This window comes from Ahaetulla prasina, chromosome 8 (assembly GCF_028640845.1).
Source record: "Ahaetulla prasina isolate Xishuangbanna chromosome 8, ASM2864084v1, whole genome shotgun sequence".
Classification (NCBI taxonomy): Eukaryota; Metazoa; Chordata; class Lepidosauria; order Squamata; family Colubridae; genus Ahaetulla; species Ahaetulla prasina.
The window spans coordinates 24146042-24159312 of NC_080546.1; the positions used below are offsets into that span (position 1 = coordinate 24146042).

At 43.5% G+C, this 13271-nt stretch overlaps 1 protein-coding gene across 1 annotated transcript in view; it reads right to left on the reverse strand.

Annotated features, from left to right (window-relative positions):
* LOC131203166 (uncharacterized) overlaps positions 1–13271 on the reverse strand; it is a 50354-nt gene that overhangs the window by 15045 nt on the left and 22038 nt on the right. Inside the window, exon 11 of the mRNA XM_058193118.1 lies at positions 3938–3972. Within this exon, the coding sequence (XP_058049101.1) occupies positions 3938–3972 (35 nt within the window). The remainder of the gene's footprint in view (positions 1–3937; positions 3973–13271) is intronic.

Consider the following 13271-nt stretch of genomic DNA (forward strand, 5'->3'; position numbering starts at 1 on the left):
CGGCTATTACTGTCAAGCCTCAAATATCTGAATCTATCAAGCAGCTGATCCATGAAAACACAGCCATGATGGGTGAAGAGCTTCCTCTCGCCTTTCTCCAAAGGCCAGAGAAGGCGGCAGGTGAGTTCTGAAAGACGTCTCAATCCATGCTCACCAGGAAGGCAAAGTGGAACCTGATCATAGAAAAGGAGGTAGAGACTGATATGACAAAACCACTATCAATGGTGGTCAAACTCAAGGCCCAGAGGCCGGATCTGGCCCGCGGGGTGCTTAGATCTGGCCTGTGGGGCCACCCTGGAAACAATGAAGGACTGGCCCATGGTGTCTCTGCAGTGAAAACGGAGCTCGGGAGGGCCGCTGTCGCAGCCAAAAACGGAGCTCGGGAGCCTGTTTTCTCTGGCAGAATGCTCAGGAACCACAGGCGCCCCCAACACAAGTGACGTCGAGCTGGCCACGCCCATGCCCACCCCGGCCACGCCCACCCCGGCCCCCAGAGGTCAAACACAACCCTCAATGAAATTGAGTTTGACACCCTTGAATTACACTAATATTGGAGCAGATAGTTTGCTGGTGACCCTAAGAAGTGAGAAAATTGAAGACAGTTTTTCTGGCATGGGACATGAGAACAGTATTGTTGAACTGCAAGCCAGACGAAAAGCAATTCAAATTGCAATGAAGACTACAAAATCTATGCTAGTTTAGTTTTCTGCAGGATTATAGATGGGAGAACACTTTAAGCAGTGGGAGGAGGGATGCCCATAGTCATATTTATGCAGAATGTTAACTGGGGTTTACTTTCAGCTAAATCTGCGTACAATTGCAGCTTAATATTTGTAATCTGTAATGGGTTCACCAAATGAAAAAAACATATCAGGGAAGTCTTTCCTTATGTTAGGAGATATGCTTACAAATATAACTATTTACTAAATCTGCACTACTATTAATCTTTTAATCGTTCCCATCACCAATCTCTTTCCACTTATGACTGTATGACTGTAACTTTGTTGCTGGTAATCCTTATGATTTATATTGATATATTGACCATCATTTGTGATGTAAATGTTGTACCTTGATGAAGGTATCTTTTCTGTCATAGACCAGGATTTCTTCATAGACCGGGATTCCCTATGCACGGTCACTCATGCCCTCATCACTTCCTGCCTGGACTACTGTAACGCTCTCTACATGGGGCTCCCCTTGAAGAGCACCCAGAGGCTCCAACTGGTCCAGAATGCGGCTGCGCAGGTAATAGAGGGAACTACTCATAGCTCCCATATAACACCTCTCCTGCCCAAACTGCACTGGTTGCCGGTAGTCTTCTGGGTGCAATTCAAGGTGTTGGTTACCACCTTTAAAGCGCTCCATGGCATAGGACCGGGCTATTTACGGGACCGCCATAAGTAGGTAATAACAGAAGTTAATTTATTTATGAACCAGTTTGGTGTTGTGGTTAAGATTCCAGGCTGGTTACCAGGAGTCAAAAACGTATTCGAAGACACACAACTAGCACAAACAGTAAAAAAATGGATAGCATAAAGAGGAAAGGAATGTCTAACATGTACAGCTATGTATGCATAGCAACTATTCCTTTCATTTCTGGTCTGGTTGTAATTGTACAATCTCTCTTCACATGTAAGAAATAGGCATCCCTCGCCTCAGGCACACATGCATTCATTTTGTCTCAAAGTAGTTCTCTTTTATGTTTGGCAGAGTTTGCAAGTCATAACACTTTATATTTGTTATAATTTATTACTAAGTAAAAAAAAGCTACTTGAAAATCTCGTACCATAAATGCAAAAAAAAAAAAAGAGGAAAAGTTGTCCCCATATTTAGATGAGCTTGTAAAGCCACCGAAAAAAGATTCTAAGAGTGAGAAATATTAACTCTAAATCCAAAGATTTCTGGCTGAAAACTCTGCTTTAAACATTACTCTGGAAACATACGTATACACATGTACACACACTATTTTTGTTTACTCTTGGCACATTTCCCTTAAACTGCAGTGAGATTCAATTAGTTTTCTGCATGGCAAGAAAAAAAATTAAGATTTTATTATTTTTATAAATAACTCAAAGCTCAAGGCAGCAGACATATCTAAGAAATATTTTACAAGAAGAGTTCTCCACTCCTCTGAATACAACAAAATACCTTAGGCCACCAGACTTGAAATCTTGGGTTTAGAAAACGTAGAACTCTGCTGCCTTCGACATGACCTGAGTTTAACTCATAGAATTATCTATTACAATGTCCTTCCTGTTGAAGACTACTTCAGCTTCAATTGCAACAATACACGAGCACACAATAGATTTAAGCTTAATGTTAACCGCTCCAATCTTGATTGCAGAAAATATGACTTCAGTAACAGAGTTGTTAATGCTTGGAATAAACTACCTGACTCTGTGGTCTCTTCCCAAAATCCCCAAAGCTTCAACCAAAAACTGTCTACTATTGATCTCACCCCATTTCTAAGAGGTCTGTAAGGGGCGTGCATAAGAGCACAAGCGTGCCTACTGTTCCTGTCCAATTTTTTCTTTCGTTATATCCAATTAATATAATTATTAAATACTCATACTTATATATATGCTTATATATTGTATAGTTATTACAGGCTTATGCTTATATATACTGTGTGACAAATAAATAAATAAATAAATAAATAAATAAATAAATAAATAAATAAATAAATAAATAAATAAATAAATAAATAAATAAATAAATAAATAAATAAATAAAAGTCTCTTCTCCCTCCTATTTTCCATACAACAACAGCCCTGTGAGATGAGTTGGGCTGTGAGAGAGTGACTGCCCCAAAATCTGCCCCAAAATCATTCAGTTGGCTTTTAAGCCTAAAGTCGCCTGGTTTTCCTCAGAGTCATCTGGTTTCTAGCCTGATGCCTTCCCCATTAGACCAAACTGGCTCTCAATAATGTTGGTCTTCTGCATGGTGAAGAACAAAGGTTTGTCCACATTTACATTACCAAATCCTTTGAATGAAAATACTACCCTGTTTTCTGCCAGATAAGACTATCCCCTGATAATAAGCCCAATCGGGCTTTTGAGAGCATGGCAATAAGGCCAAGCACTTATTTCAGGGTTCAAAAAAATATAAGACAGGGTCTTATTTTCAAGGAAAACACGGTATCAATTTAAATCAAGCATGGTACAACATTTAAAGCCCCCCGAGGTGAAACTGCCTAATAACATATTTGGGAACTAATACTCGTCCACAAGGGCGTATTAGATGCTGCTGCTCCTGCTCTCACCCTAAAAATTCCTTAACAAAGCAAAATAACAGGAAACACAAGTTTTCTGCCGCGTCCTGATATTATAGATTAGATCGTGATTCCATCATCTCCAATGCAATCTTGAAATGACACAAGTAGTCCAATATATTTTATTTATTTTGTCAAACACATACTAAACAATATATATAAGCATGAAATAAACACACAAAATGAATACAACCAAAGGGAACATTAGGACAGGAACGGTAGGCATGCTGGTGCTCTTATGCATATATAGGAAGAAGATACTGTGGGTGTTTTAAATACTCCGTAGACAGCACTAAGTCTTAGTACATAGTACTTAGACCAACTGTGTCAGCATTTTTCTGTCTAGAGTTCAGATGAAGGATAAGAATACTATACTCTAATAAAGCAAATGACTATACATTTTCTTACCTACGGCAGAATTTTAAATCATTTCAACAATGCTCCAGAACGCTTACTTTTTTTTTACTTGTCAGGCAGCTTTACTTTTTGAATTCACAAGTGTGGAATGGTACTTCAAGCCTGACCTTTGCAGAGTATAGAGTAAATAAGCACACAGAATGCTCCATACATTTTTATGGAGCACTTAATGCTTCCATTTTAGAAGTGGTCTAATAACCATGTACATTATGCTCTTCAGGCAGGTTTTGATTAAGAGTCTTCCTTACCTTCCCAGCAGTCGCCATGTATTCCAAGATCCCTGCTTAGAATCTGTCCAAGCTCTTCTATTAATGACTTCTCTCCTTGATTGTTCTGACTCTGAGATATATGAGTAACTTTTCTCCACCCTGTGCAACACATAAAATGTTTAATCTATGATAGGTCAGCTCAGGAAGGGGAGGGTTCGTTTGCAACTGTACTAAGAAGTTCAATGTTTTCCAAGAGTTTTGCTTAAAACAATCTCCCTCTGGAGAAGTCATCCAAAGATAATTGTCATCTAAACCCAGTAGATAGATTCTAAAAGCGTACAGACCTCAGGGCTTAGTTCCAAAGAAGTTTCTGATTAAGAACTAGTCTGTACCAGCAAACAACAACAACAACAAAAACCAGAACAAAACAAAATAAAACACAAACATCTTTGATTGATGTTCTCTTGCTTAAATTACTTACATAAAGGATAAATACAGAGTACATGATGCATTTGGGCAACCGTATGGGGTGTCCCCATAGGATCATAATTGAGAAATATTAGTCCTTGTGGAATAGCTATTGAGTTTGCATTGGACATATAACATGTTTGCTAAGGCGAAGATTTATTAAAACAAATGACAGTTCATATGACAAATAATATAAATGGAAAAGCAGCACTTCTTCTTTTATGGATCTTTAGCAAACTTCCCAGCATGTGCAACACTAATTAGCCCCAAAAGTTCAGTTCTAAATTTCTCACATTGCCTTCCAAATGTGAAACATAAAACATTAAATAACTACTCACAGAAGATGGCCACACCAAAGCTGAATTTGCATGATGTGCTTAACCATAGTTGACTTATTTTATTAATCCATGACTTCTTAAATTGATTCAATTATCCCATTTTTATTATTATTAACTTAAAATAATTGTCAAATTCTACTCATGTGTTGCTGGAATGCAAGGCTACAATATATTCTGTATTGACCCAATACATTGAACTATAACCTAACTCTTCCTGTTATGTTTGCACAACATGAAATATATTTGACTACTTTGTGTGTCAGTATATCACACAAGCACAGCTAGTGCAGAGTGTTCTAGGCAAAATTTAGCCAAATAAGGCAGCCTATTCACTGCAATCAGTGAATAGAACTGATGCATAAACAACAACTGTAGCAATCACACTTGAATATGAAATTACTTCAACAGTTTCCTGGTAGAAACATATTTGGCTGGCACAATACAGGAGAGAAATTTCCAAAAACAAAACTGAGAAAAGGGGAGGGGAAAGTGTCACTAAAAACTAAATAAAGAAACACTAAAATTAAATCATCAAGTTATAATAAAATATAAATATATATTTTTACCAGGAGGAAGGGAAGGAGATGGATGGATGAATGGATGGATGGATGGATGGATGGATGGATGGGATGAGATGATAGATGGATGGATGATGGATGGATGGATGGATGGATGGATGAGATGATAGATGGATAGATGATGGATGGATGGATGGATGAGATGATAGATGGATGGATGGACGAATAGACAGGCAGGCAGGCAGGCAGATACAGAGATAGCATAATCTCTAGGACACTCAGCTCCTGTTGGAAAACCAGTTGGAAATTATGCTCAGCTTCAGTTGGTGCATCAGTTGTGCGTCCATTTCAGGAACAGGGGATGCTGGAAACCATCATCATGCCCTCATCACTTTACATTTGGACCATTAATTCACTCTCCATGAGTCTGCCTTTTTCAACACCATCGAGAAACTGCAGCTAGCCAAAATATCCACAACCCGGTACTGCTTTGTAACACCAACGATACAGGAGTTGAATCAGTAGCTTGTCTGTTCCCAGGCCCTATTTAGGATGCTGGTTACTGTATATTCTTTAAAGTCCTATGTGGCTTAAGAGCTGATTCTTTGTTATTGAGGTGCAATGTGAAAGAACCGGGCAAGCATTTTCTCTAGCAGATCCCTCTTATAAAATGTTTTATCACCAAGATGGATGGTGGTAAAACATTATCATTGATATTGTTGATTCATATTGATACCAATATGATACTGCATTATTGCATACCAATATGATATTGCATTATCAGTCCTGATATTTAGAAAGTATCTTTTTCAAAGAGTGTTTAGGTTGTAAACAGTTGAACGAATCCAGGGTGAATAAGGGGCTAATACTAGGAATTATTATTTTGAATTTGTTACATGATTTAACGGTATATGGTTATGGGTTTTTTGTGTGTGACTACCATATATTGGTGTTATTGTATTTTTGCTTGTGCTTTGTTTAGAGGCAAAATGATTTAAGTTGCAAAAAAATCATTTGCGATAAATAAAACAAATGGTTTATTGCTAAGCATGGCAAATACTGCAAATTACCTAATTGTGTCCAGTTCAGCAGTCCAATAAACATGATCTAATATCAATCATGCATAAATTGAATTCTTGTCTGATTTGAATAAATCATAAATCAAAGACATTATAATGATAATGAACAGTCTTTTACAAAATAACAATACTCCGCTATAAAATATTGGTGTTTTTTGCTCTTTCAACTACAATTCACACAGAATGCTCTAGAGCCGTGATGGTGAACTTCTGGCACACGTGCCAGAGGTGGGACGCAGCGGCCTCTCTGTGGGCATGCGAGCCGTTGCCCCAGTTCAGCTCCATCACGCATTCTTGTGCGCCTCCCACCGGCCAGCTGGTTTTTGGGTCTCTGCCATGCATGCATGGGGGACAGGGCACATACATGGGGGCCGTGCACACATGTGCAGGTGTTATATGCAGGGGGGGATGCACATGCGTGCGGGTGCTGCACGCACATTGCATTTTGGGGATTCAGGTGCACTTGTGCATATTCGCACACGTGCATGTGTGCTTTGGGTACTCGGTCCAGAAAACGTTAGCTATCACTGCTCTATAGCAAGTTTTATTAAGACGAAAGGGGTACAAGATTTTCAGCAAGTAAAATATTTTCACTTTAACACCAAGCTGTATTTGTACACATGAAGATGAATATTCTGACTCTCTTTCTCACAATAATATTTGCAGGAAGGTGGCAGGATTCCTCCTTGATTATGGGAAAGATAGAGGCTGGTTGTTTAAATAATGGTCTCCTGAATCTTAATCAGGAAGATAAAAGATTTTTGGGGGAACCGTCTCCTATACTATATCTCAAAAGTTTTTTAAAAGCCATTTTGTTTCGCTTACAGCAGTGTTTCTCAATCTTGACAACCTGAAGATGTGTGGACTTCAACTCCCAGAATTCCCCAACCTGCAGTTTCATCCATAAGTATACATTCTAATTTGCAAAACAATGTGCAGCTCTGAATCATGTAATGACTTTTTCTGTCAACTTCTGTTTTCTTAGAGATTTAGGAAAACAAAGTTGCATGCAACTACAGGTAGTCCTCCACTTACAACCAGTTTGTAAGTTTCTGGGCTCAAGGGGAGAGCAGTTAAGTGATTTGCGCCTCATTTTACATCTTTCTTGCCACAACCATATCACGGCAGTTGTTAAGTGAACCATGTCGTTAAGTGAATCTGGCTTTCCCCGTTGACTTTGCTTGTTGGAAACTGGCTGGAAAGATTACAAATGGTGATCACATGACCCCAGGACAATGCGACTATCATAAATACAGGCGAGTGACCAAATTTTGATCACATGACCATGGGGATGCTGCGACCGTCGTTAAGTGTGAAAACTGATCATATCACTTTTTTCAATGCTGTTATATCTTCGCATGGTCACTAAACAAATGAATATAAGTTGCAGAGTACCTGAATATTTAAAAACATAGGTCCAAGGCTGCCTTTCTTGAGGATTTCTGAAACATCTTCTCTCATATCAGTATTTTTTTACTAGCAGTAAAAGGTAAAGGTAAAGGTTCCCCTCGCATGTACGTGCTAGTCGTTGCCGACTCTAGGGGGCGGTGCTCATCTCTGTTTCAAAGCCGAAGAGCCAGCGCTGTCCGAAGACATCTCCGTGGTCATGTGGCCGGCATGACTGAACGCCAAAGGTGCACGGAATGCTGTTACCTTCCTACCAAAGGTGGTCCCTATTTTTTCTACTTGCATTTTTACGTGCTTTCGAAATTGCTAGGTTGGGAGAAGCTGGGACAAGTAACGGGAGCTCACCCCGTTACACGGCAGCACTCGAACCGCTGAGCTGCCAACTTTTCGATCGACAAGCTCAACGTCCTAGCCCCTGAGCAAAATAGTATCCAACTCTACTTAAATAAAAGCGTTTTTAAAACAGCTTTTGTCATTCATTCATCTTCCTTTAGCATGAGTCCCAAGATTTGCTCTAGATCAGGTGTCAAACTCATGGCCTGCGGGCCGGATGTGTCATGCGCTGGCCATGCCCACGCCTGGTATAACGAAGGGGGAAAAGTTGTGATACATCACATGATGTGATGAGTTTGACAGCTCTGCTCTAGATTGTTCAAGACTTTCAATATCTGACTGGATAACCCAAAAGATAATATAAAATAGTCCTATTTTTGTTCTGTCAGCACAAAAGCCCACACAACATAAATGGTTCCACTTCATATAAAGCCAAACAAAATGGCTGTAAAGCCAAACAAAATCGTTTGAAAAGGATTTTTTTTCATCTTTTCTCTTTTCAAAATAAGATCAAATCTTTTGATCTCTTCTCTATTTCAAAGCATGACCCAAATTAAGCTTTCAGTAACTTTCAATTCAGTAACTTTCAAGTCTCTGAGGCCTTAGCCACCAATTTATTATAAATGTCATATCCTATCTTAATTCTGAAGCCCAGAAGGGTATTTTTTTCAGTCATTTATGATAGAAATCATCCAGCTCCCTCTCAAGAAGGACCCTGGATGGTGTACAAACAAATTATTAACATATAAAATGTTAAAACAGGATAACTGAATGTAAAAATTTAAAACAGGACAAGAATAGTTAAAATATAACAGAAGTTAATTACAAGTTAGTTATAAAGAGATACCATTGATAAAAAGTTTTTAATGTCCTGTTTCATCAAGCTTTTCCAAGCTGAGTGCTCTGCAATTGTTGGATTTAAATTTGTATAATCCCCAACTGGGTAATCTTGACTTTGAATTCCACACATCTGACAGGAACTCAATACAGGGAAGGTTGATTTATGCTACGAACACAGTAACAGCATGGTTTAGTCTTGCCGTCATGGTTGCTGGTTCTAGGATAGGGATCAGTATGACTTTGAGATAATTTGCTTTATGTTAAAGATACAGATCTTCAGTATTTAAAATCTATTTGGTAGATTTGGGAGGGGTGCGGAAATAGCAGTACTTGTATATAGCTCCATAGTGCTTTACAGTGAGCAGTGTACAATGCCAGCATATTGTCCCCAATAATCTGGATCATTTTATTGACCTCGGAAGAATGGAAAGCTGAGTCACCCTTGAGCCACCTCAGGATCGAACTCCTGACTGTGGGTAGAGTAAGCCTACAATACTGCATTCTAATCACTGTGCCACCAGGGAAATGGATGTTGGCTAAAAGAACTGTAAAATACTGCAATGGAAAATGTGGACATGATTTATGACTAAAGATTTTTCTTATTGCTATGTGTTGCCAAATTTAAATTAACCCTTCATATAAAGCCAAACAAAATGGCTGTAAAGCCAAACAAAATCGTTTGAAAAGGATTTTTTTTCATCTTTTCTCTTTTCAAAATAAGATCAAATCTTTTGATCTCTTCTCTATTTCAAAGCATGACCCAAATTAAGCTTTCAGTAACTTTCAATTCAGTAACTTTCAAGTCTCTGAGGCCTTAGCCACCAATTTATTATAAATGTCATATCCTATCTTAATTCTGAAGCCCAGAAGGGTATTTTTTTCAGTCATTTATTTATTTATTTATTATTTATTATTCAAATTTATATACCGCCCTATCTCCCAAAGGACTCAGGGCGGTTCACAGGCATATAAAACATCAATATACAAATTAAAATAATCATTAAAAAACTTATTCTAATGCCCAATTATTAAAAATAGAAATATAAGTATAAAATATAAATATTAAAATCAATTTAAAACCCCTCTAAATTTAAAATCTAAGCCAGTCCTGCACAGATGAATAAATGTGTCTTGAGCTCGCGACGGAACGTTCGAAGGTCAGGAAGTTGACGGAGTCCTGGGGGGAGTTCGTTCCAGAGGGTGGGAGCCCCCACAGAGAAGGCCCTTCCCCTGGGCGTCGCCAAACGACACTGCCTAGCTGACGGCACCCTGAGGAGTCCCTCTCTGTGAGAGCGCACGGGTCGGTGAGAGGTATCTGGTCACAGTAGGCGGTCCCGTAGATAACCCGGCCCTATGCCATGGAGCGCTTTAAAGGTGGTCACCAAAACCTTGAAGCGCACCCGGAAGGCCACAGGTAGCCAGTGCAGCCTGCGCAGGATGGGTGTTATGCGGGAGCCACGAGGGGCTCCTTCTATCACCCGCGCAGCCGCATTCTGGACTAACTGCAGCCTCCGGATGCCCTTCAAGGGAAGCCCCATGTAGAGAGCGTTGCAGTAATCCAGGCGAGACGTCACGAGAGCGTGAGTGACCGTGCATAGGGCCTCCCGGTCCAGAAAGGGGCGCAACTGGCGCACCAGGCGAACCTGGTAGAACGCTCTCCTGGAGACGGCCGTCAGATGATCTTCTAGAGACAGCCGCTCATCCAGGAGGACGCTGTTGCGCACCCTCTCCATCGGGGCCAATGACTCGCCACCGATGGTCAGCCGGATTTAGCTGACTGTACCGGGATGCCGGCATCCTCACCCACTCTGGCTTGGAGGGATTGAGCTTGTGCCTGTGTCTCCCCATCCAGACCCGCACGGCCTCCCCACACCGGGGCAGCACTTCGGTAGCTTCTCTGGGGTGGTCCGGTGTGGAAAAGTACAGCTGGGTGTCATCCGCGTACAGCTGGTACCTCACACCGAACCCACTGATGATCTCACCCAGCGGCTTCATGTAGATGTTGAACAGAAGGGGCGAGAGCATCGATCCCTGCGGCACCCCACAAGTGAGGCGCCTCGGGGCCGACCTCTGCCCCCCTGTCAACACCGACTGCGACCGGTCGGAGAGATAGGAGGAGAACCACCGATAAACGGTGCCTCCCACTCCCAATCCCTCCAACCGGCGCAGCAGGATACCATGGTCGATGGTATCGAAAGCCGCTGAGAGGTCTAATAGGACCAGGGCAGAGGAACAACCCCTATCCCTGGCCCTCCAGAGATCATCCACCAACGCGACCAAAGCCGTCTCCGTGCTGTAACCGGGCCGGAAACCGGACTGGAACGGGTCTAGATAGACAGTTTCATCCAGGTGCAAGGGAAACTGATATGCCACCATACTCTCTACAACCTTCGCCGCGAAGCGAAGGTTGGAGACCGGACGATAATTACCTAAAACAGCCGGGTCCAGGAAGGCTTCTTGAGGAGGGCCTCACCACCGCCTCTTTCAAGGCGGCCGGAAAGACACCTCCACCAAAGAAGCGCCAGAATCGCCTGAGCCAGCCTCGTGTCACCTCCTGCGTGGCCAGCACCAACCAGGAGGGGCACGGGTCCAGTAAACATGTGGTGGCATTCAGCCTCCCCAACAACCTGTCCATGTCCTCGGGAGCGACAGGGTCAAACTCATCCCATAAAATGTCACCAAGACCACCCTCAGCCGTCTCACCCGTATCACCGCAATCTTGGTCCAAACCATCCCGAAGCTGAACGATTTTATCATATAGATAACCGTTAAACTCCTCAGCACGTCCCTGCAACGGGTCATCCCGCTCCCCCTGGTGTAGGAGGGAGCGGGTCACCCGAAACAGGGCGGCTGGGCGGTTATCTGCCGATGCAATGAGGGAGGAGGCGTAGCTACGCCTCGCTTCCCTCAATGCCACTAGGTAAGCCCTAGTATAGGACTTCACTAGTGTCCGATCAGCTTCTGAACGGCTAGACCTCCAGGAACTCTCTAGGCGTCTTCTCCGGCGCTTCATCCCTCTCAGCTCCTCGGAGAACCAAGGAGCCGGTTGGGACCCGCGCCGGGTCAGAGGCGCAAAGGCACGACCGGTCTAAGGCCCCGCCGCGCCCGCTCCCAGGCCGCAACAAGTTCCTCAGCCGAGCCGTGAGCCAGACTCTCAGGAAATGGCCCAAGCTCCGTCCGAACCCTCCGGGTCCATCAGGCACCTGGGACGGAACCAACGTGTCGGCTCCGTCTCCCTGCGGTGGTGAATGGCAGTCAGAAAGTCCAGGCGAAGAAGAGAGTGATCTGACCATGACAAAGGTTCAGTGACTATTTCCTTTAAGTCCAGATCTCTCAACCACTGACCAGAGACAAAAATCAGGTCCAGAGTGCCACCCCCAATGTGAGTAGGGCCATCAACTACTTGGGTCAGGTCCAAGGCCGTCATGGAAGCCATGAACTCCCGAGCTGCCGTCGATGACGAGCCGGACGATGGCAAGTTAAAGTCCCCCATGACTAAAAGTCTGGGGGTCTCAACTGCCACCCCGGCCAGCACCTCCAGGAGCTCGGGCAGGGCAGCTGTCACGCAGCAAGGAGCCAGGTACGTGATCAGCAAACCCATCTGGCACCTATGACCCCATCTCACAAAGAGGGATTCGCACCCGGCAATCTGAGGTACAGTGGTCTCCCTTGGCTCTAGACTCTCTCTAATCACAACCGCCACCCCCCCACCCCTACCCTGGGCCCTCGGCTGATGGAATGCACGGAAACCCGGTGGGCACATCTCAACAAGGGGCACACCCCCTTCCGTGCCCAGCCAGGTTTCCGTAACGCCTATAAGGTCCGCAGCGCCCCCCTGAATAAGGTCGTATATGAGGGGGGCCTTATTAACTACGGACCGTGCGTTGCATAACATCAGCCGAAGGCCCAGGCTCTGGGGGTCTTGACCATCCGGGGAACGGGAAAAGGACGGGGGATCGGGGCGCGGGGCCGCTCGCACACATCGAGCGCGCCCCCCCCAGAACGATATGATCCCCTTTCGCCATACCTGCCCCTCCCACTTACCGTGGAAATCAGGCCACCCTCACCAACAGGAACGCAATCTCCCCCCCTAACCTCCAAACCTATTAAAAAACCGTCACGAGCACGCGCAAGGACTGGCTCCCCTCCCGACGGGCTACCCCCAACGCCCGCCTCAACCCTCCCACCCCTCCCCGACGGGTTCTCTCCCCCACCCGTCGAATCCCTCCCCCCCACCCTCCCCTTAAAATTCCCATTAAAATTCCCTTAAAAATCTATTAAAACAATTAATTAAAAACCCTGAGTCTCCTATTTTGGCATGCCATCTCTCGGGTTCCAAAACCCGTCCTCAAGATGGGCCTCGATAGCGTGGAGGGCCAAACCCGAGAGA